Source organism: Tauraco erythrolophus, chromosome 11 (genome assembly GCF_009769465.1).
Source record: "Tauraco erythrolophus isolate bTauEry1 chromosome 11, bTauEry1.pri, whole genome shotgun sequence".
NCBI lineage: Eukaryota > Metazoa > Chordata > Aves > Musophagiformes > Musophagidae > Tauraco > Tauraco erythrolophus.
The window spans coordinates 2,750,745-2,773,047 of record NC_141475.1 but is presented as its reverse complement, the minus strand read 5'-3'; the positions used below and the strand labels follow the sequence as shown (position 1 = coordinate 2,773,047).

The 22,303-nt window shown below is 49.3% G+C and overlaps 1 protein-coding gene across 1 annotated transcript; it reads right to left on the bottom strand.

The window, feature by feature from the left end:
• Positions 1 to 2,918: 2,918 nt before the first annotated feature.
• Positions 2,919 to 22,186, bottom strand: KY (kyphoscoliosis peptidase). The gene is made up of 12 exons (XM_086618468.1): positions 22,054 to 22,186; positions 21,007 to 21,069; positions 18,762 to 18,824; positions 16,672 to 16,746; positions 16,447 to 16,488; positions 15,687 to 15,737; positions 13,601 to 13,683; positions 13,110 to 13,218; positions 10,644 to 10,761; positions 5,633 to 5,821; positions 4,889 to 5,079; positions 2,919 to 3,820 (listed from the first exon to the last, which is right to left on the bottom strand). The coding sequence occupies exons 1-12, from the start codon at positions 22,184 to 22,186 to the stop codon at positions 2,919 to 2,921; spliced, it is 2,019 nt and encodes a 672-aa protein (XP_086474594.1).
• Positions 22,187 to 22,303: the final 117 nt, after the last annotated feature.

The following is a 22,303-nucleotide window of genomic DNA, read 5'->3' as shown; positions in this document are numbered from 1 at the left end:
TTTACCTTCACTGGGAAACAAGATGTGTGCAAAACTGAGTGATCTGAATTCGTAGTGCTAAGTAATTGCATCTCTTGGTGGCGTAGGAATTGCAAGAACTGTTCAGTCCTGGGGCCTGCCAAGGGAGAGCTCTGACTGGCGTGGGAGAGCTGGTAGGCTGGAGATAACCGAGAAGTGTGTTCCAGAGATGTTCTCCTGGTGTTAGAGTCTTGGCCGTGCTGAAGAATGTGCATTTTTTATGAGAGGGAGGAGAAAGAGACTTGTTTATCCTGGAGGGAGATGTCACAGCAAGTACAGACTTCTGAGATGCTTTTATCTGAGGCTGCAGGGTTTCTCAGGCATTCTTCCCTGCCTTTGCAGTGTCAAGCATCCCTTGGAATAATCACCTGGCCCTGGCAGCTTTATAATTAATGAAGCTGGAGAGAGTTTTTTCGTGCCTTTGAACTCCTGCCTTCGATAGCAGCGAAGAATTTCTTATTGCCTTCGCAGGGCTGAGCCAGCTGTTTGTTTTCCGTTTGAACCAAAAACGTGGAAATTTAGCTGCGTTACTTCTGTTTGTACCAGCCTGGCATCTCGAAAGTGGGAAGCTGTTGCAGGCTCTGTCCGTCTTTCGTGTGCTACAGACGTTCTGCCGTGGGTGTGACAGTGCTTTGGGTCCCTCTTTGAGGGGTTCAATATGTTTGTCCCTGTATATATGTGTAATTGCAGGTGTCTGGGTTCTGCAGCGTTGTGCAGAGGGAGGAGGGAATGCTCCCGGAGATCTTGCTAGGTCGGGGGCAATAGTGTGTAAACTGTCCTCTCTGCTCCCTTGGGATAATTTTTTTTTTTTTCCCTCTGCCATCTTGAGACAGAAATGAGTGTGTGGAGTTAGAGAAAGGCTTTGAGATGAGAAGAGCAGGGACCACATTCACGCTTGCGTAGCGGCTTTACCGCGGCTGCCCACTGGTTGTGCCTGTTTGTGCATGTGTGAGCGAACATCAAGTATTTGGGCGTGGGTAGTTTGGTGTCCTTGACCCTGTTGTGTGGAAAAAGTATTTGCTTTAGTGCCTGAGCTCTCTGGAATGCCTCCTTATCCTCTCATTGTGAGAAGTGATGTATTTGACTGGATCAGCTTGACCTGTGAGAAGAAAGCTGCTGAAACGTGTCCTCCTTGATCTGAAAAATGGGATCTAAGGAAAAAAAAAACCTCTTTTGCTAGGCACCGAAATAAACCAGGGCTGTCTGTGCTTACAGACACGGCTTGCTTTAGCCTTCAAGGTCCCTGGCAATCAAAAAATCCCCGAGTCTTTCTTGCATCTGTGTTGCTGTCCAGGGAACGGATGCCTGCTGGGCTACAAGGCTTGTTAGCGTTCCTGCAGGGAGAAGCTGCTGCTGCCCATTTTTGAGGGCAAAGACACTTAGTTGTTTGGGAGAGGACTTAAAACATACTTTTATGTCACGTATGGAGCCTCCTTGTCTCCAAGTACAAAAAGACCCCAAAGCATTGCTGCACTCCTGGCATCCTAGAGTGAGCTTTGTTGGCTTGCTCGTTGTGTTTGTACTTGCAACTCGTGTCTGCAGTAGTCTGCGTCCTCCCTGAGAGTTCTGCTACTCAGATACTACTCCGGGTACTCCGTGCACTCACTCAACTTGCTTCAAATGGGGACTCAAACCTGGTTGCTGGGGCAGAGGGAGTAATGTAGGAGGGCTCGGAGGCAGCGAGCTGGCTACGGATGGGCAGCCCTTCGCTGTGTATAACTTCTGCCACCCAGTCACTGAGGGGGACAGGAGTGTAGGAATAACCCATGTATTTTGTGTGGAAAATGCAGCAGCTTTGGGAAGAGGGATTTGTGTCATGTGGTCAATGAAATAGAATACAAAACCATACTAGGTTTATTTTAAATTCAAGCTCAAACATCGTAACTCTTGGGTCGTGCTAACGCTTACAGGCACTGAATCGTTTATGAAAATGTTGCTTGATCCTATGATGTGTATTTGTGGTGGGATTCTCTAAAGACCACCTCTGCCTTGTGCATGCAGGGGCTTTTCCAAGAGTACAGCACCAAATAGGTTTTCCATGATAATAACGTCACTCAGCCTGCTATTCCACATGACTCCTGAAGTTCTTTAGTTGCAGTATTGCATAGACAAGTTGGAGTAAGGAGTGATTTTTGAGAACTTTATTCTACATTTTGCTGTAGTTTTAGTTACGGAAACACCTATATGCTTGAGATACGATTACAGTGTTAATATTGCAGAAAAAAAAATGTTTACAATTCAAATACTCTAATATAAAAAGGTAAAAATCATTTTGTTTATTGTATTTAAGAGTCAGTGTAAAAAGTCATTTCGCAGTATCACTGAGATTTGTAAGACAATGAAGTGCACAAGAAAACTTCACGTCGCATCTTCTTCTTAACGCTTCTCTCTCCCAGGATGTGTTTTGCAACTTGACTGAAGATATACAGAAGCTCGGTGTAAATATCCTGAAGTTCCTTGTGTCCCATATTGCTGCTCAAAACCAGGGTGTACTTTCTGCATCCTGCCCCATAACTAGGTGGATTCTTCTTGGAGTAGCCATTGTAAGACTTTTCGTATGGTCCATAACTTGGAAACCAGCAATTGCTGCTGGTGCTGAACGACCTATGGCCAGAGAGTCTGTTGTTTTCTTCAAAATGTTTGTCTGGACAGTATTAACTGAAATGTAGGTGAGGGTTTTATTTAATTTCTTCCACTGCTGCTCCCTTCTTAACAGGATTTTCTGCTTCTTTGAACTTCTTTGAGCCCTTGGTCTTGCAAAAGCCTGCAAATGTTGTCCTGCATTTGTTGAAAGAACAGATTTGATCGAGGGGACGAGCGGTCTCCTAAAGCTGTATTGGTTTTGGGCACGTTGGAAACGTTGGTTCGTGCAGGTGAGTGAAAGAACGAGGAGGGGGACGTTACTGAGTCTCAACTTCGTATTGCAGGACGTGTGAGTAGAAGTTGTGGTTAGCGTTCTCGTGCACCATCACAACCACCTCTCTGCATCCCGAAGTGTTGCAGGTTCCCTCCCAGTAGCCTCTGCTCTGGGTGAGGGTGTAAGTTTTCTTAGCTTCAACTAGCACCTTTCTTATCCCGTGCATTTTGAGTCGAAACTGAACGTTGCGATTCGCCGGCAGCAAGCCGGAGAGCGGCTCCAGTATTTCATAGTCTTCCGCCCACTCGGTGTAAGTCTTGGGGAAAGCTGGCCACTTCACTTCAGTGTTCAGGCAAGTGATGAGGTAGTTGAAGATGTAGTCGTAATTGCCAGGATCCGACTTCTTCTTGGCATAGATTTTCAGGACGAAGGTCCCTGCGTGGGGTAGATGGATCTTCAACTCAATTTGGTTCCCACGACGGATTTGCATGATGTGCCGCCTTCTCATGTCCTCTGTCAGGCGGCTGTCGTCGGAGTGCAGCAAGGCTAAGACGCTGATGTCTTTGCCCAGGGTGAAGGTGACAGAGCACCGCCCGTCGTTGGTGTGGATGATGGGGTCGGGGTGTGACGGCCTCAGGAACCCGTGCCGCTCCGTGAACCAGCTTGGTCCAACAGGCTGATGCAAGCCCTTTGGGAAGCGCATGGTCTTGTCCACAGACTTGCAATCTACCACATACTCTAACACGCAGTCGTAGAGCTCCTCTGAGCCTTTGGAGGGCTTGGCAAAGATCTGCAGCTTGTGATTCCCTGTCTTCTGGGGGTAGATTTCCAGCTTCATTCCGTGTTTTTTCAACGTCATTAAGCCGTGTTCATCTGTTCCCTTCAGCTTGAACATGAATAACGTGGCAGAACGGCAATCCACTGATACAGAGGCTTTTCCGTTTACTGTGAAATGGAAAAGAAAAGAGACCTCATAGGAGTTTCGGGACATTTTTTGCAGGTACACCCTGTTCTGGGAGTACTAATTGGTCCCAGTAAATTGCAGCTTCCCTAATAGTAAGAGAAAGAGCTGCCATTGACAGGTCCATAGCTTGTCAGCTGTCTGCTGAGACCAGTGTCCCTCCAAAAGAAGGAGGTGAACAGTAGCCTTTGTTTTGGAGATGTGCATTTATCATGTTTTGGTATACACTGAAATGGAGCTGTGGGCCTATAGAATATGACGGCCTGTATGGAATATAACTGAAAGTACCGTCACCTCGTGTGCTAAAGAAGGGCTTAATTAGATGTAATTAGACCTGATTGCTGGTCCAGAATGGTTATTCCAAGAAGCTTCAGAGAAAAGTGCAGGAACCCTCCAATATGTGGATATGAAATAATCTACCTCCCCATGAGCCTGTTCCCAAACAGCTTGAAGACATTAAATCCTAAGATGTTGTTGCCTTTAAGTTTTAACTCTGTGTTCTTAGCATTCATAAATGAGTTAAATTTCTGCAGCTCTCTTAAAATGAGAGGAAAGCGGTCTGAAACGTGGCCCTTGTGGTTCAGTGATGTTACCTGGGTAGTTTTGTGTTGAAGGAGCTGCTGGGCTCACTCAGGGTGCTGTGTATTGCACAAAGAAATGCCTGTTTGCGTGCTGTTCAGTAATTCAAACTTCAGGAACGTCGTAAAAGGTTTTAATCTCATTTCCAAGCCAGAGTTGCTAATACATAGCAGCAGTACTTCTAATTTTGTACCGCTGATGCTGGCGGATAGAGAAACTCATCCTCAGCTGCTGACTGAGGCTTTCTTTTAGACCCAGGGGCTAGCTACTACAATTTTTCACACCTTGAACAAAAAAAAAAAAAAAAAAAAAAGTCAAGAAAAGAGACCCTCCTCTGCCCCAAGAGCTTTGAGTGCACTCTGCTTGCCAAAACCAAGCTGGAAATGTAATTCAGTACGCGCACAACAGTGCGTGGTGGGTGAAGGGCTGCGTAAGGAAGGATGCTCTGCAGCTTCCCCTCTGCAAGGTGTTACCTGTTTGGATGACAGCTGTCTCTGGCTGTGCCGTCAGCAGGCCCAACATGTAAAAATCACTTTTGTGCAGCATGTTTTTCTCAAAATCTTGCAGCGTCAGGGTTGGGTTAAGAAGCTGCCAGTTGCTGTTGTCTGGGAAGTGGTTGTTAATGAACAGAGCCGGGTGAGTCAGAAAATAAAACTCATTGTACCTGGAAGAAGGAAGAGATTGGAGGAGAATGAGTAATTATAAGTAGTTAATTCTTCCCTTGCCCAGTGGTGGTGGTTTCAGAGTGTTTGGGGCTGCTGAGAAACTGAGATCTGTGGGTTTGAAATTTTCCAGGCAGAGAAAGAACCTGAGCCTTCCATTTCCAGGCCACATGCTGAGCTTTTGGATAAAACCAGGGTATTTGCACCACTCCCCTCAACCATGAGCTCCTGAAGCAAGAGGGAGGCACTGCTGCTTGTTTGAAAGTGTCTCGGGCAGCTGAAAGCCATGAATCAAGTGGCACGTAGTATTGCATAAAGTGAAGATGTGATAAGCAAAACAAGTTCACAGTTACGCAGCCTGCTGCTCGGGGCTGTTGCCTTTCTACAGGTACGTGCTCCATCCCTTGTATTGGCAGCCCTGATACCTTGCTTGGGGCTTTGGGTCTTGCTCTGGGACCTAAAATTTGTCATTGTTTGGTGCTTCTTATCACACCCATCAGCTTTCTTCGGCCTTTGGAGTGGGTTTCTGCATTAACGTAGAGGATGGTTCTTTACCTGAAGGTGAACTTGGTGAAAGAGTTGTCAACAGTACCACTTCCCCAGGTGCTGTCGAGTAAATGCCACCTTCCATCAAGGTAGACGGCGTTCCAGGCATGGTCAGAGTCCCCTGTAAAGGACTGCCCCATCTTGTACCCATACCCCTTAGAGTATCCCGATAGCTTCATGCACTGGATTCCTGCAATGCTAAAAGGAAACAATAAGATGCAACAGGAGACTGTTTCAAACCTTTCTGTGTACTTTTGTGGAAGGACACGAGGAACAATGTCCAGCATGTCTACAGAACTTCAACCCTGTAGTCAAGCGGACCAGCGCCATCAGCTCTTCAGGTGCCACCTTCCAGTTGAGTCCCAGGGGAGTTAGGGGGTTTAAATGTCTAAGGGTGCAAGTGTACCTCTTTAAAAACTCAAATTTCTGACGCTGCTGACAGACTATTGTGCTAAATGATTAGATTTCTGCATCTAGAGATAGGCAAGGTCTCCCCTTTGACCACTGACGTCACGTAGAGACTGTATTGGCTGTGCTAGTGAATGGCTTTGTAGGAGGTGGGCGTGCAAGAGCTGCCCAAGGTAACAATGCCAAAGATGTTGGGCAGGAGCCGTTTTTTCTTGTAGTTTTTGCATAGGCACTTGGAGAGAGCATCCCACTGAAGGGTCTTTCCCTGTTTTTGTGTATTCCCTCTTTTTTGTCTGATGCACCATCAATTCAACGTTGTTAGAGGAGGGTGACAGAGATGAAGGTGCTTAATTGCTCTCTGTCTTGTTGCTCAGTGGAATCCCTTTGATGCTGTCCACAAATTAGCCCATGTAATTATAAATTAAAAGTGTGTCTGTTCATGCTTCTGTTCTCCCTGTAACAGCAGACCCAGTGTTTGACACCAACTAAAATATCTTGGGTCTCACAGGACTGTGGATGTAGGTTTAGTTTCCTTAAAGAGTGAGCTTGTGCTTGCCCAGGGTACAAATGATTAAATAGTCTCTTTTTAAAAAAATAGCGAATACCTGCGTTGACGTGTAAATAAGATTTAAATAAGCACTGTGTTAATAAGCCCTCCGCTGTTGATAGCAGTGGATTCCAACGTTGGCACCTTATTTCAGCAGGAAACTAAAATTGCTTCGCTTAGAGGATTGTCTTTTTTGTGTAGGATGGTGTGGACGTTTTCCTTCTTCATTGAAAAGTACCTTAAATGAAACAGCTACCTCAAGTAATAAACTCTGCGTGCTTCAAGAGCGAGATTGTCTGCATGATGGGGGTTTGACTCAGAAGTTCTGAGAGTGATACTTCTGGGGAAGGTAATTAGCGTGGTTGTTAAGAAGTCGAGGTCTGATAACAGGTACTGGCTGGTAACTGGCAGTGCAGTGGTGCTTATTGGGAGGACCGCTTTTTTTTCACGGAGATGATGCTGGTTTAAAGGGAAAGTGGTCACTTCAGCTTCTCATACAGACTTACTGAACCCAAACCTGGACATCTTGGTGTTAGTTATTTGATACTCTTTCTTTAAGAGTCTAAAATTAAATTCTTACATTCTTTCTTAAATTCTTGAAGAAAGAGCATCAAAAATAGAAGCGCAACTGCAAAGGGCTGATTGAGAGCCAGCTGGGAGCTCCCGTTGGGTAGCCTGCAGAGAGAAGACGAAGTTACCCGGAGAGAAGAAGCATGGCAGTGCCCATCCCTGCTGGAGATGGCTGGCAAGGAAGAGGAGGGAGCGTGCAAGCCAGCTCTCCTTTAGCGTGGGCGATAGCGAGGCACTGCCTGTCACGCGAGGTATTCGGAGCGCACGTGGCAAGCCTGGAAGGAATGCCATTGAGGAACCTGGTGTCGCAGGTGGTCTGTAAAGTCTTTGCCAGCCCGCAGTCGCCTGGGAGCCAAATTCTAGCGTGGAGCTGGGCAGTAAATCTGGAGCAACTCCACTGACAAGACGGGTGAGAGCTTGGATTTACATGATGTAACTGAGACTAGGAGCTGGCCCGGGAACTTTAAGGAAGATTTGATCCTAGGAGTTAAAAAGGGGCCTAACAGGAGCTAAGTACCAAATTCCCACTAATTTCATGGGGATTGGCGTCTAATCCTTCTAGGCTTCTCTAGACATTCTTGTTAGCTGGGATATTTAGAGAGAACATTAAGGGACAAGTTCTGCCCTCTGTGCTCTCACAGCGAACGTTAGCAAAGCAGCAAGAAGAGTTTGCGCTTGGATGTGTTCAAAGTTCCCAAAAGAAAGATCGGAGCGTTTAAACTGTGGCGTCTCTAATAACGGACAGACAAAAAAAACCCAGGCTAAAACATCCTGTCAAAGAGCATTCCTGTGTTGGTGAAAAGAGTGATTGTGTCTCTGTTCTTGTGAAAATGACTTTGTACCAGGCAGAGAGAAGATTGAGAAGATCTCCAGAAATGCTTGAAGTGCCAATGTGATGGTAGAAGAAGACCTAAATACAAGGTGGACTGGAAGAACTGAGTTGAGAAACAGTTGGCTACATCTGCTTGGTGCAGCAAGGAGGTTAAAAGCAAAGTCGCTTTTCTGCTTCAAGAAGAGTAGGGAAATAATTTGGATCTTGCTACAGGGGTCACTGAAATTCAACAGCACCTTCTTCCCTTTGCTTTCAGGTTGACTTTGATGATTTCATCTAAAAAAGAAGCGAATCTGGCTTCTCCAGAGGGAGACAAAATGGTTTGTGCTTGTGGTAGGAAGCTGTACACTCCTGTGCCCGAAAAGAAGGAAAACTACTGACTGTAGAAAACAGGAAAAGCAAGAGAACGTGAAACCTGGATTATTTGCCGACTAATTACGAGTAAGGAGCAGCTAAGTGGTCAGATCCACCGTAGAGAGCGCAGTCAGCTCCGCTCCCAGAGGTTGTGCTGAAACCTCTCAAGTGCAAATAATTGTTTTGCCTTCATCGTTCATTCTGATAAGGGAGTTTCACCCCAAATCCAGCCTGCCAGGTTTTGCCCTAAATTGAACTAAGGAATTTAAACTGCCTGATTCACTCAGCCACGCTGCCTCCTCGAGTTTGGTTGTCAGCTGAGAAGCCAGTTCTTGATAAATGCTCCTGAAACATCGGTCGGAAGCTTGCGGTTACGTTGGTTGCTATCATGCCTCATGTTTGGAAACTGATGTTTTGTGGCCAGCGTGCCACTGTGCGTGCCCACCTTTCCTCTGTGGCAGGAGTCTCTGCTAATGGGAAGAAGTCTGGCTGCCAGAGCTGTGGTCGGAGGTGACAGTGCTGTGTCTGCAAGAGGAACTCTCCTCTGCTGGCACCGGGACAAGTAGGACTCAATCAGTGTCAGCCGTTGACTTCAGTGGGACCTTTTGGGGGGGACTCCTGGTGACTGGCAAATTGGGTTGTTTGTTAAAGTGGCCTCAACAGGAGCTAGGGAAAAAAAGGCATGCTGAAAGACCTTTTTTCCCAAAAAACTTGGCTCTGAAAAAGCTTTATATAAGATGACTGCTCTTTGCCTCTTGCCTTTATGCTTGGACTCAGCATAAGGCTTGAACAGTGCGCAAGAAGGAGGGATGAGGAGATTTCCTTGCAAGGAAGGAGTCTCCTCTTTTGTTATAGCTTTTCAGGAAAGGAGATAAACATTTAGCTAATATTTGACAAAAATAACAGGCCAGATGACTGGGAGGTTTCGTGAATCACAAAATGAATAATCAACCTGGAACTGAGGAATCAAGATTAAATCAGCAGAGCCTTTAAATAGTAAAAGATATCCTTGGAAAGATTAATGTTTTTAATGAACTAAACATATGCTTTTTAATGAACAGATGCAAATTTCCCCCACTTGTAACTGCTAATAACTGTTCCATAAGATGCAGTTATAAATTTCATACTTCATCATCCTGTTTCTTTATTTTACTCTTAAGAAAGCGAGATCAGATATTGTGGGGTGTGTTCTTGGTTGGAAGCATGCACCACTTTAGCATCTGGCACAGTACATTATTTCTTTTTTAATCTGTCCTCTTCCCTGTAGATTTTGTTTGTTTCGTGGTGAAAACCTTCCCGAATCTTTTGGGATGGTGTGGAAAGCCAATCCTTACTTACACAGGCCACTTAATAACTAACTGGTCTTTAATAGTGTTCAAGGCCAGGTTGGATGAGGCTTTGGGCAACCTGGTATAGTGGAAGATGTCCCTGCCCATGGCAGGGGGGTTGGAACTAGATGATCTTTGAGGTCCCTTCCAACCCAAACCATTTCATGATTCTGTGATTCTATGATTTTCAAAGCTGTCTTGTAAACGGAAGCTACTCTGCTGAGAAGGTGCTCCCTGGGGGAGCCACCTTGCAAGCCCGTGCTCCTGGGAAAGCACACCATTGCTTTCTGGTGTTAGGAAGCCCCTTCCAGTCTTGTGTCCCAGAGTTGTCAGGTCCAGCTTTCTCCTCTTGGACAACCCTTCTACATAAGGCTGGTCCCAAACTTCCCAGGCACCTTCATTGCCTTCGCTACTCCTCTAAGCCAGACTGTTGCGTACGGCTGTGCGAGGTGAGAGCCTCGATGGTGATGCGCTTCGAGGCTGACCGCTGAAAACGGTGCAGTAAGTGTGAAGCAGTGTCCCTGTGGTGCTTCTATAGCAGAGGGCATCTCCAGAAGGTTTTGGGAAAGCTCCTTCTGGGACTGTGCCTACCTCTTGCATGGGAGCGTGTTGGGGAGAGCACTCCTCCTTGTTGAAGTCTTGCCATGCTTTTAACCTTCACAGACAGATACCCGAAGGAAAAACCTGGCCCCTTCTAACCAAATTAGCTCTGTGTTTTCATCTGCCATTATGTTAATGCAATGCGAAGCTCAGCAGATGGCACAAAGTAAATTATGCTGGGGGAGGGTTGGGGGGAGGTGGAGGAGGAAGCAAAATTGACCTTTCTAGGACTTGCTGTTTTTCCACAGCATGGTTTGAAAGCTAAAGTTCCACGTCCTGCTTAAAGTCACATCAGTCAACGCAAAGGCAGACGGAAGGGGCGCAGAGATGACAACGAACGTTAACTCTGCCTGGCACTGAATGTTTCTGAGCTTCATTTACCTGCACATTTGTTCAAAGAGCCCAGCGTATCCCTCACAAATGCTCTTCCCAGTCCGAAGCACGTCTATGGGTTTGGTCGACAGCTGCCTTTTGTTATGGTAGCCCACTATGTCGTATTCTGCGGGAAGGAACACAGACGGAAAGTTCATCCAAAAGCCCGAGGCAACGGGATCGATGACGGGCAGCGGGAGCAACGCTTGGCTTGCTTTGCTTCTCCGTGAGCGTGAGCAAAGAGGAGCGAGCCGTGGCGCGTGCTGCGCCAGGATGTCGTGGACGGCTGGTGGGGGAGAGGGGCAAGGTCTGTCTCTCATTGCCGTTTGTTCCAAGCCTGGGCTGGGATTGCACAGTCGGACTCAAATGGGAGGAAAAATGTGCCTTTTTAGAGAAAGTGGGGCTCCCCAAGGACTGCCCTCGTGCAGGGGGATCTGCAAGCTCGGGAGGTCCCGACAAAAACCAGAGTGCCCTGCATTTGAAGGAGTCAGGCTCGTGTTACTGTCAGAGGAAACCATTGAGCTTTTTGCACTCTTTACAAGCAATTTGTATTAAAAATAGCTGGAAAGTAGCTCGTTGGGAAATACCTGAAATGATTTGTTGCAAGTGAGTCATATTAATACCTGGAAGCGTAGGAAATCTTAATTAGTTTGAACGAATGCAGGAGAGCGGCACAGCGGGGTTCCTTCAAACAGAGCTTGAGGAACTGGTCTGGGAAGGTTAACTCAGTACCCACCAACCCTGGTCATGCCCATAACCTCTTTCTTAAAATACAAACATATTTTTCGGACAAAGCTCTAAGTAATGCTGCATCAGCTGATTCATCCTCCTTTTAATACTGTGGAAGAGGGGGGGAAAAAAAGCTGGCAACAAGCAGTAATTGTACTTTTGTATTTTTATCTAAGGGGCTCAGCTGACTCGTGGGGCTGTAGGGAGGGTCCAGCTTCTAGACCTGGGCTGTTTGCTGGGCTGCCAGCACAGCTGCAGAGCACTTTGAGGGGTATGAAGAGCCAGCTGGCTGCACGTGGCTCTCTATTTATGCTAGAAATGCTAGCTAAAATAATTTCTTTTACTGCTACTGCTGCGTGGAGGTAGCAGAGCATCACAGGCAGGGAGTAGAGTTGGGTGAGAAGAGATACCCAGAGAGCAGCACTCTCCCTTAAAATCCAAACAAGTAAGTTTATGTTGTCAGTGCTCTCCCAGGATAGATCCATCGTGGTTTTGTCAGCCAATTTAAACTCCTAGCACTGGGTTTATTTCCCATGCATGTAAATAGGGGTCAGTCTCTGCAGGAAGGAAGGAGAACCAGGGCTGAGATGGTGTAAAAAAATGTTGTGAGGAGATCGCGGCGAAGCTGCCGGGGATCAGAGACATCCCGTGGGTGCGTGTAAGGTAACTGGACCGACTCGAAGCAGGGCAGGCATCTCAGGCAGGATCTGGCCCAGGCAGAAAGGAGTTAACAGCGTAAAGACTGAATGACCAGGGCCGACGGGAGCTTGGCACTGGGATGAGTCAAATGCTGGGTTTCAGGAAATGCGGTGAAATCAGCCGTCTGCATGTTGAAGGGCAAGATTAAAGCTGCTTGGGGTTGACCTAACTGTGCTGACCGTGCAGTTGCTGGCAAAGCTCTGCTGATGTCAGTGGGCGTGATTAGCCCAGTGCCTCCCAAACTGCTCTCCGTCAGCCGGCCTGGGCGGCCAGCGCACTGCACCGCGCCGGAGCCCGGCCAGATGCGCCAGGGGCGAGGGGAAGAAATAGCTGCACTTCTCCCCCTCTGCTCCCAGGAGTTAACAGGAAAGAAACGTTTCTGCATGTGCTATGTAAAATGGGATCCCGTTGCACATCCAGTTTCCCCCCACCAAGGCGCTTGGGGTGGTGAGGAGCCTTTTGCCCGCTCTGATGTGCCAGACTGGAGAGGCTACAAATGCTGCCTCATCCTCCTTCCTTGTCCTCTTTGCATGACTTGGTTATTTCCAAAACCCCAGCGTTGCTCGGGTTGGGGTTGGGTAGGAAGGGGCAGGGGGAACGGCTCCGATGAAGGTTGAGAGGGTACGTGTAGGGAACGGCAATCACGCAGGTGCCGGCGTGTTTTATGGAAGGTGACATGGCTGAGGATGAATGTGGCTAGGTACCAGTTAGAAACTGGAGCACAGAATGCATCCGGAAAACACGGGGGCAAAGCTGGCAGCGAAACAGCCGAGAGACTGTCAGAGGCAAGAGGGGACCTCACCCAGGACGGATCTGTTACAGATTCATCACATGGAATGCACAAGCCTGGTAGGGCCTGCCAGTTCCAGGAGAGGGACTATGGAAGCAGAGAGGGTGAGATAGCCTCTGAATACATTTCTGGGTAAGAACCTCCAGAAAGCCTTCCTCCCACCCACCACGTGAAACTAAGCCACAAGATATGTAGTAAACTGCAATGGCAGCGTAACGGAGGTGACAGCAACTTCTCAGTTGAAGATCTCAACTTACCTATGTGGTGGCATATCCACATCCATATAACTCGGACTTTCTCCAGATCGGTCCGGGCTTGTTTCAGCAGGGCTTTAACCAGTTCCTCTACGCTGTTCTTGACGTTTACCTGTGTGCGAGGAGGAAGCATTGCAAGGTCGTGGTGAAGAAATTGCTATGGTAGATCTCCTTTCCTCCCTGCTCCCTTGTTCTTCTAAAGCCAGGGAGACCCCACCTGCCAGGAGACTGCTCTAACTTGAGCTTCATTAAAAATAGAAATTCAAAACTGTAGTTCCACGTTTCAAGCGAGCGTTTTTGGTCATAGCTTGCCTCCTAGAGCGAGATTGCTATTGCTGATGTTTGCAGGAAAATGGTTTTTCACTTGTTTTGGAGATTTTGAGCCACCTGCCCCGATAGCTCGGACTATGCTGGTGTTGGGGCTGGTAGCTGGGTTTCAAGGAACGTCCCCGCAGGGGAACTGGGAGGAGGACAGAGGCAAAAGCAAGACTTACTTTTAATGCATAGGCATCCAGCTTCTCAAATTGCTGCAGATCTACGGGCATGGATTTCAAAGAGGATTTGTCCCACGGATATGCTGGGAAGAAACGAGTTGTCATTGTCTCGGGAAGGGAGGGGGTATTTTTCCTGGCTGTGCGCTTCAACAAGGGGACAATGTGGAGCTCCTGCCCGACCCATGCAGGCATCCATCAGCGGGTGCTTAGGGAGCAGAGGACACGAGGGCACTCGCAGAAGGTCCCTGCCAGCTGCATGGAAGGCAGGAGCCATCCTGTCTAGTCTGGTATAATTTGGGCAATGCTGGAGCGGGAGGTGCCCCTGTGTCTTTGGCACTGTATAACAGCATAGAAAATCCCAGGATAATAAATACATGGAGGTGCCCGAGATACAACGCAGAAGTATCAGGGAAAATCCGTACTGTGCAAGCCCTGGCAAAACGCATGACTTTTTAAAAAACCTGCCGGAGATGGATTTCTCCAGTAGTTTTGCTGAAAGCAGTGACTGTTTTGCATGGTAAAAGGCCATAATTCCGCCCAAATTCAAGCACGTGAGAAACGTTACATGGGGAGCAGTTGGACTGAAACTGGCGTGCCCATCCCTCTGCATCTTCCCAGGCTTTAGGCTCCCGGTTCTGCTCGGTGTGAAGGCAGGATTAATAATTTGCCCTAATTAATCAAATAACTTATTTTTTAACAGTCTCTGAATGAGCTGACGCTGCTGTCTCTCACCAGTGAGCCACCCGAGTGATGCAGCTATAGCTTGGCACGCAGACCTATCGGATGGACTTCTCCCCTGGACCACCGTCTGCTCATCCCTCTTTTTTCTTCTGAGCTAGTGAGTGGAGAATTGACCTCTACAGCAATCTCTCCCCCTGTCATGTGCTGTCAAAGCCATTCAGGACTAAAGAGTTCCTTCTAGCTATCTCGGTAGGATTGTTATTTTTCTGGGAAAAAGGGTTTGAAAGGGATCACGACGTGGAAATGCTGTTGTGTGACTCCTGGGTGGTGGGAGAGGGGAATGAATGGTGCCGTAGAGCCGTTGTTTGCCTGCAGAGAGGTGACGAGGAGAAGTGAATTGCCGTGGGCTGCGTGTGGGGGCATGGAGGCTTTGGCTGGTTGTGTATTTTTTTTTAATCCATGATCATGGCTAAGCAACTGGGATGCCCCTCCGCTGCCTGCTCAGTGAGTGCCAGTGGGAGCAGGATGCACGAGAGGCTCCGAGAGCATCCTGTCCTAGCTGAGAAGCCAGCAGTGCTTCTGGCATCTATATTCATCACCTGTTCCCTCTCCACCTCCCCAAAATGGGGCTCTGGCCCCATTGCCACCAGCTCCAGCCCACTGGGGAGGTGGCCAGCAGCTCTGCTCCTGACTTGCAAAGGTGTTTTGTTAACGTGAGCCCTGCCCTTCTCAGAAACCTCTGCCCCGGGGAGGGGTTATGGGGCATCCCACATCCCGAGTCCTGGTGGCAGTGCAGCCTGCCAGGAAGGATGCAGGCACATCCCTGTGCCAGGCTGGCACCCATCAGCCTGTAGGCACCTGTTTCTTTAACAGGATCTTTTGTTTATCTCTATTTTCCCTGCAAAAGGCTATTACACTGACCTAAAGAGAGATAAAGCAGATATACACGTTTAAAGCTTCCCACTCTCTTTAGCTCCAACAATTACTGTCTGCCTTTTGGGAACGGGATGTTTTTTTAAAAAATTGGCTATCGCTTTTTGTCTCTGTCAGCTTACAGCTGCAAAGGCTCCCCGCAGATGCAGGATCTGCAGTAGCTCACGGAGCCCTGTGCGGTTCGGAAGCGCGCGTGGTGCCCGTTGGCATGGTGCCCTGCCTCGGGTGCGGAGCCTTCCGAAGGTCTCGGGCACATGTGACGTTCCCAAAGCCATCCCCATCTGCCACCCCGACAAACAGGGGGTTGAGAAGCTGAACGTTAATTGTGGTGACAGAAATTAAATCCCTTGTCTGTGCGCTTCAGCCTGGGCTTGGGGCAGGGTAAACCCCGTTTCTAGGACCGAAGGGCTCCTATCTGGGGCTGCCCCACATTGTGCCACCAGTGTGGGGCGAGGGAACAGCTGATAGTTACTGTGCAAGTCTCTTCCTCCTGGCGGCCTTGGGGCTTCGGTCCTCTGGAAACCTAGAAAATTGGGGAAGGGAGCAGGAGGTGAGCAGTTGTTGGCAGGAGAAAAAAGATAAACAGAAATAGGTGATGGTGGGGAGCAGGACTGGGTGGAAAAAGCTGAAGTTGAGGCTTTTCTTTGCCCTTTCCCTTGCATTCAGACAGGGATGCCAACACTGTGGAGCGTGGGTGCCGAGGGGAGAGGGATGAAGCAAGCAGCCTGGACCGCAGTGAGCCCTGCGTCCCACCCCCTGCAGTCCTGCAGCTCTGCAGAGGCCACGTTCCCCAGCAGTCAGGCACCTCCTGTTCCAGCCTGAGGGCTGGGACACCAAACCATGCCCACCCTGCAGCCAAGCCCCCCTGGCACGGAACAAGGAAGAGCTGAGCTGCGGAGCTGTTAGGTGATAACCCTGCAGAGAGCTCTGCGGCAGCGGCAGGATTTCTGAGGGACACTGAGGCACCCACACTGTCACCACCCGCCTTACCCCAGGGCCAGAGGAGGAGGAGACCCCTCCCTGCCCCAGGAGCAGCAGGATTTTGCTCCTGAAGCCCCAGGTGCGGGCAGGGTCTGGCAGCATCTGCCTGGCAGGGAAAGCGGGCATAGGGGTTGGCATCTTCTCAAGAGCCTCGAGCCCCCGTGGGGAGAAGGGAGGTGTCTCCTCCTGGGAGCAAGCTCCTAGGTGAGGGCTAGCTTGGAGACCCGCGCCGCGGTAGAGCTGAGCCTCACCTCTGTTGTCCTGACCTCTCAGGCTGGGCAGCCTCTGGGGACCTGCAACAACCCCGGCATGGTTAGTGCAACCACCGCAACCCTGACCCTGGCTCGAGGGATGCAGCATCTCCTCGAGCTCCCAGGGGCCTTCCTGCCCTCCTTCCTTCTGCAGAGGGAAGGATGCGGCCCCGTCGCCCTCCCACCCAAAACCCACTCTGCCAGGATTTAAAGCCCGGGCTGTACCTTTTCCAAAAGAGAATTTCTTGAAGAGTTGTGGGGTGGTATCCTTGGGATGAATCTCCACCGTCACTTGGGTTCCTGCAAGAAACGGTGACAAACTCCCTAAGAAAGGGAAAACTAACAAGGATGCGGACGAGAAGGGCAGGATTGCCTGCTGAGGCATTGCTGAAGCCAATCCTTAAAAGCCTGTGGTCACCTCAAAATTGTAATTCTCAAAAAATAAAGGACAGCTTGTTATAGCCCAACAGGTGATGGAGGGGATTACACATAAAGCAGAGGTCCTCAGCGAGGATTATGTGGCAACTTAAAAAAAAAAAGGTTTATCACCATATTAAATAGCTCTTGATGGAGATACGGTAAGCAGAGAATCAATGTCTTTCATTGATTTTTTTTTTTTTTTTCTTGGAATCAAACAGAAAAAGGCTCGGAGCTATGAAAATGGTTTGACTTGTGATATTAAAATTTTTGGCAAAGGCTGTTGCCCATAAGAGGTGGTGTCCTGGCAGAGCTGGCTGCGGTCCAGGCATGCCGGGAGACTCTGGATGATGCTATGATGCCATGCCATCATGCTCATGCCATGATGCTCCAGAACAACCTCCCGTGGCAACCTGGGGTTCTTGTGTTTTAAAGTTTCATGGTGAGAAGTACAAGGAAAAAAAGTTAGGCAGCGTCGTATAAGAATTGCTTGAACTTTTTGAGAGAGATTGCATTTTTTTTTTTTTGGCAGGGATTTCAGCAGATTTTGCAACCACCGAGGTTCCTTGGAGGGAACTGAGTGCACTCGTGGGCTCCCTGTTTCGGATCAGACAGAGGTTCCTTCGGAGACTGAAGGTCAAGATGTTAACGCACCTCGGGACTGCCATCTGACCACACGTGCCACCTCCTACAATTTATCGAGGGTCTCGTGACATTGGAGGTTTTCCTTAAAAGCCAGCTCAGCTAATTAGGTAGGAATCTGCACTTTCATCAAACAACAAGTTTTTCCACAGATTTTAACTTTAAAAAAAGTTTTTTATCTCCTGTGATTATGCAGAAAAATTCGATGGCTTTTAAAGGCCAAAAGCAGAAGGTAAGAAAGACTGTAAAAGCTGTGAAAAAAATACAAACCACCTTTTAAACCCTAAAGCTTGTCTCCAATTCTGGGGTGATGGCAGATGTCAGGGTGTCAGGAGCTGGTTGGTGTATTTTGTCAGTTAATTTGAAGGTCAAATGAAGTTGTTTCTCAAAGGGCTGACTTGGTGCAAACGGTACGATTTCCTTAAGATTTTTGTCTTTTCAGGGGTCCGTTTTTATTTCTCAAGATTATTTTTGTCTTTTGGGTTTTTGTGGGTTTTCTTGCCTACTTCCACTTCTCAGTTTTTCCCCACAAAATAAAATTCTTTGTTTTCAAGAAACAAATTTAATGGTGAGGAATGCCTTCTTCCAGTAAGTTTAAAAGGCATTTAACAAATGAAAAACCATAATTTTTCAAAGTGCTACATCCATTGCTTTAAAAACTAATGGGCTGAAACGGTTAGTGACGCTTTTATGATGTCTTTTATTATTTCTAATCAAGATATTCTTTGTAAAGAAACACTTGCCTTTCTCCTCATTCCCTGTGGCCAGACCAGTCCTGGGCTAGCGAGTGCTTTGGGGCGCAGCTGGCCCAGCACTGCCCCTGCCCTAGTGCGGGGATGGCTCCTTCCAAGGATCTACCCTATGGAAGGACTTCTGCAACCAGCAGTCTTAAGCTAAACTTCCTCCAGTATTATTTCTTCCAGCCCTTGCACCCTTCCATCAGCACTGGGCTATCTGACGTTGGTGGGAGTATGTTCTTACTGTGCTTTCTGACTATGTCTGTGCCATGTCCTGGTGGTCAGGGGGCTGGTGGGAACCCAGGTGCTCCAGGACCACGCTGAAAGACCCAAGGGTTCTCCAGGCTCCCCTGGGATTTTTAATTCTTCATGCTCAAGATCACAAAATGATATATGTGGGGCTTTTTTTGCTCTTTTAGGATGTTCTGAGGTTATTTTATTACAAAAAAACATAAGCTTGAGGGGGTACTTGCTGAAGCCCTGCCCTGAAAAAACGTTATCCCTTGGGTCACCACTTACCTTCGTTAGAGTAAGAAGTAACGGCTTGTGTCTGCTTGTAGGGCTCCCTGGAGACTCGCTGGCCTGGTTGTACAAAGAAAAACATCTCAGTGCCCTGAGGAGAGCGGAGGTGCCTGGCATGGAGGTGGATTAAATCTGCCCCTTTCCTCGTCGGTGAAGTAAGTCACAACAACTAGAAGCCCGAGCCCGTTCTCTGGCTTCAAAGCCCAGTTGTTTGTGGTCCAGGGGCACCTGGCCCCGCTCCACAGGGATGTTCCAGCCTGGAGAAGGGCTGGAATGGGTGCTGCCACACAGGGTGGACCAGCGGGTGTGTGTTTGGAGAGGAAGAGCAGCGTGGTGGGGGCTCGGTGGTGACGCAGTCCCTGGGTGGGAGCGTTGGTGTGGTTGTTGGCATCTCATCCTCATCTCCATCCCTCCCCTCTGTGCTCTGGGAGCCCCTGACCGTCTCAGCGATGGTACGTGGAGCACCTGGGGTGCCCGGGGAATGGCAGGCAGCATAAATCCATGCCCCTGGGCTGCGCTGATGGTTAGCCAGGGCGGGCAGCAAATGCCAGGCGACACTGAGCCGTAGCTCCCCCGCGGCGTCGGATGCTCGAGCCTTGCCGGAGGCGCGGTGGACGCTGGCCAGGATGGCAGGGCAATCCCTTGCTCTTTTTCCTAGTGCCATGGGACGGCTGTCCTGCCAGCCACCAGTGCAAGGAGCCTTCACGGCTCGTCCTGAAGGCTGGATAACATCCGTTCCTCGTGGCTGCGCCAAGGATCAAGGTGGGATTCTTGTGGCACGGCGTGGGGCTGCAGCCTGTTTGCCTCGGTGGGGTTGGGGTGAGGCTTATGTAATACAGTTTGTAAATATTGCGGCAGCACCAGCTGCTCGGGGGTGTCAGAGGCTCCATCACATGCTAACACGGCTGATTAAAGGGGGATTTATTAACCCCTGCAGTGCTAGAGGAGCGAGGGCTCTGCCTGCTCCTCTGGTGTCTGAATTCCTTAGTAATCCTCATGGGGATTTAACTTGTGCCTAAGGTTAAGCTGCAAGGAAAGGTTTCCCATGTGCATGCTTAACACTCCTGCTATTAGTTCAGGGTGGTCAATGATCAATAACGTCCTCTCTCTCATAATGGAGGCTCTGACTTGTGCTCTGCAGCTCCGGTCACAGACCCTCTTGAGCATGATGGAAGAGCAAGAGAGTGTTGAGTATTTATCCGCTTCTTGGAGCGGAGTCTTTTGTTACCTGGTGTCTGAGACTGTCAGGTTTGTAAAAAATACCCAAAAGTTGTATCTTGCCATGAAATATTGCTTACTCACAGGCTGCCGGTGCCATCCAGCCACCGCTGATTCCAGAGGGGCTTGGATCAGGGCTCTTATGGAGCATCGTACTGGCTTTTGTGTACTGCTGCTGCTTGGCCTGTGGAATCAAAGCTCCTGTTTGGTGTAACTAGAATCCACTCTTGGGTAGCGTGAGAATTAAGTGTTGTCTTGCTTTCCTCTGCCTTTCTCTGCTATACAACACCACATCAGACTACCAGGAAAGCAAGTTAGGTGGTCTGATTGCCTTCCCCAGGAGCTGCTCAGTCCTGTTGCACCGCAGTCCTGCAGCCCGGCTGCGTGCAGCCAGGGGTTATCCCTTCAGATGTTCCTTCTGAACTGTTTCAGGGTGGAGGGGTGAGGAATTGGCAGGGGAACGTTCAAGACTAGCAGCTGCATCATTCCTGGACAGCAATCACAGCTGCCTTGCACTCGGCACTGAGTTGGGGAGATGGAGAAAGGACTGGTGGGTAGATGAGTTGAAACCCCAAATGTTTCTTGCACACCCCAGATCCTGCTTAAGCTATGTGAGTGCTGAGGAAGCCTCTGGAAGCTCTAGCTGTAACCTGAGCAATTTGGGGCACTGAATTTCCCCTGCCATCAGCTGGCTGTGAAACGTAAGAGCTCCGTGCACCTGAAATACGACCGAACTCCATGGCAACTTGCAGGAGGGTCCCCTGCAGATCACTGCTCATGGGCTTTGCAGTGCCACCAATGAGCATCCTGCCCATGGGGCGTAGGAACGCGTGAAGGGGACGCTTCCCATGGCACATGGCCCAAGGCCCTCCCCGTGTCTCCATGGAAGCCCCCCAAAGTGCTGGAAAGGGATGGGTTGTTTCAAGCCCGTTTATGCTCAAGAGGCACAGCTGAGTGCTAAAAGCTGGCAGATGGGTTTTGTGTACCATGGTTAGTTTATCAGTAGAGTGAGAAGATGACATACCGTTAAGGTCTCTCCTCTGAGGTGGCTGTGGTCTGCTGTTTCCGTTTCCATCATCCTGCAAACCTACAAAATACAAACGTGAGGTTGGCAGGCTGTCCTGGAGTGAGGTTCTGGCACTGCCTGGAGGCCAAGCACCTCGAAACCTTTCATGTAACCCATCATACCAGCTGAACCCAGGTGTCATCGGGATCCACCTTCCCTGTCTTGTCTGCAGCATTTGTTGCAGCCCCTGTTACTAGAGTATGAAATACTAGGAGGAAGAAAGTGCAATAGTCTTAGTTGCTTCGGTAGGGCGAGCTCGTATTTGGGTAGGTGCTGGGTGCTGGACCAGATGAAGTGTGAACTCAACTTCTGTGTTAGCTTCTGCCTATCCTTGTTAGCCTGGAACTGGTTGTCTGAAAGTCTAGCTTTTCCCCAAGGTTTTAGAGCAGGAATACTCCTTTTTCTCCTTTTACTTCCGCAGGGAGGGTCCCCTTACAGTTGCGGAGCGTGGCTGTAACTTTTTGGAAGATCCTCTGAAGGATAGGACCTGAGCCAGAGAGACTGTCCCAAACTGTAGCTATAAATGGCTCGGGGTAGTCATCCTTGGAGACAAAGCCTAGACATGCTTCAAACAAAACAGTTTTGTCCCTGTGCTCCGTTGTAGTAGGCGCTGGTCTGGGGTGAAATGACTGAGTACTCTCCCTGCTCCCCTTGCACAGCCAAGAGAACCTGTGGAGGCATCTCAGGGCCACCGCAGGACAGAGCAAGGTGCAAACATGGTCCTCGGATTAGTATCCGGGCGTGTGTCACCTCCTCCTGCACCCTGGGTGCCATGCACCGCAGCCAGACCCCGAGCAATACGCAGCATGCACCAGGAGGACCAGCGAAAGCATGCTGGCTTTCTGCAAAAAAAAAAAAAAATTTGAAGTCTGGGGCTTTTCCAGCATGTCTGCAAGGGAAGAGAGGAGAGGAAAAGCCCAAACCCTGCTCCAAAGCTGCTGCTTCGCTTCCCCATCTCCTGGGCAGCCGGTGGTGCCCCTGCAGCCCTCCCCTCCGGGACGTTACCTGCGCTGCGGCCGCCTTCCGTCTGCCTCGCTCTCTGCCCTTTCCGCTTGCTCTCTGTCTCCTCGGGGTGGACAATGAGCAGCAAATTGATCATTACTGCACTGGGATCTCTCTTAAGGTCCATGGTACCCATCAGAGCATGGCCAGGCTGCCGGTTCTCCCGCGGAGCCGCCGCCGCTGCGAGCTGCCGCGTTTATTTCCCACCCTGGGAAAAGGCAAGCGCGCTCCCCCGCGAGCCGCAGCGCTGGCC

Coding starts and splice junctions, on each gene's coding strand:
- KY (XM_086618468.1), bottom strand. CDS start 22,186: ATGGGTACCATGGACCTTAAGAGAGATCCCAGTGCAGTAATGATCAAT. Junction 16,489..16,671: donor GAAATTCTCTTTTGGAAAAG/GTACAGCCCGGG, acceptor GGGTTGTTGCAG/GTCCCCAGAGGCTGCCCAGC. Junction 15,738..16,446: donor GAGAGGTCAGGACAACAGAG/GTGAGGCTCAGC, acceptor CCAATTTTCTAG/GTTTCCAGAGGACCGAAGCC.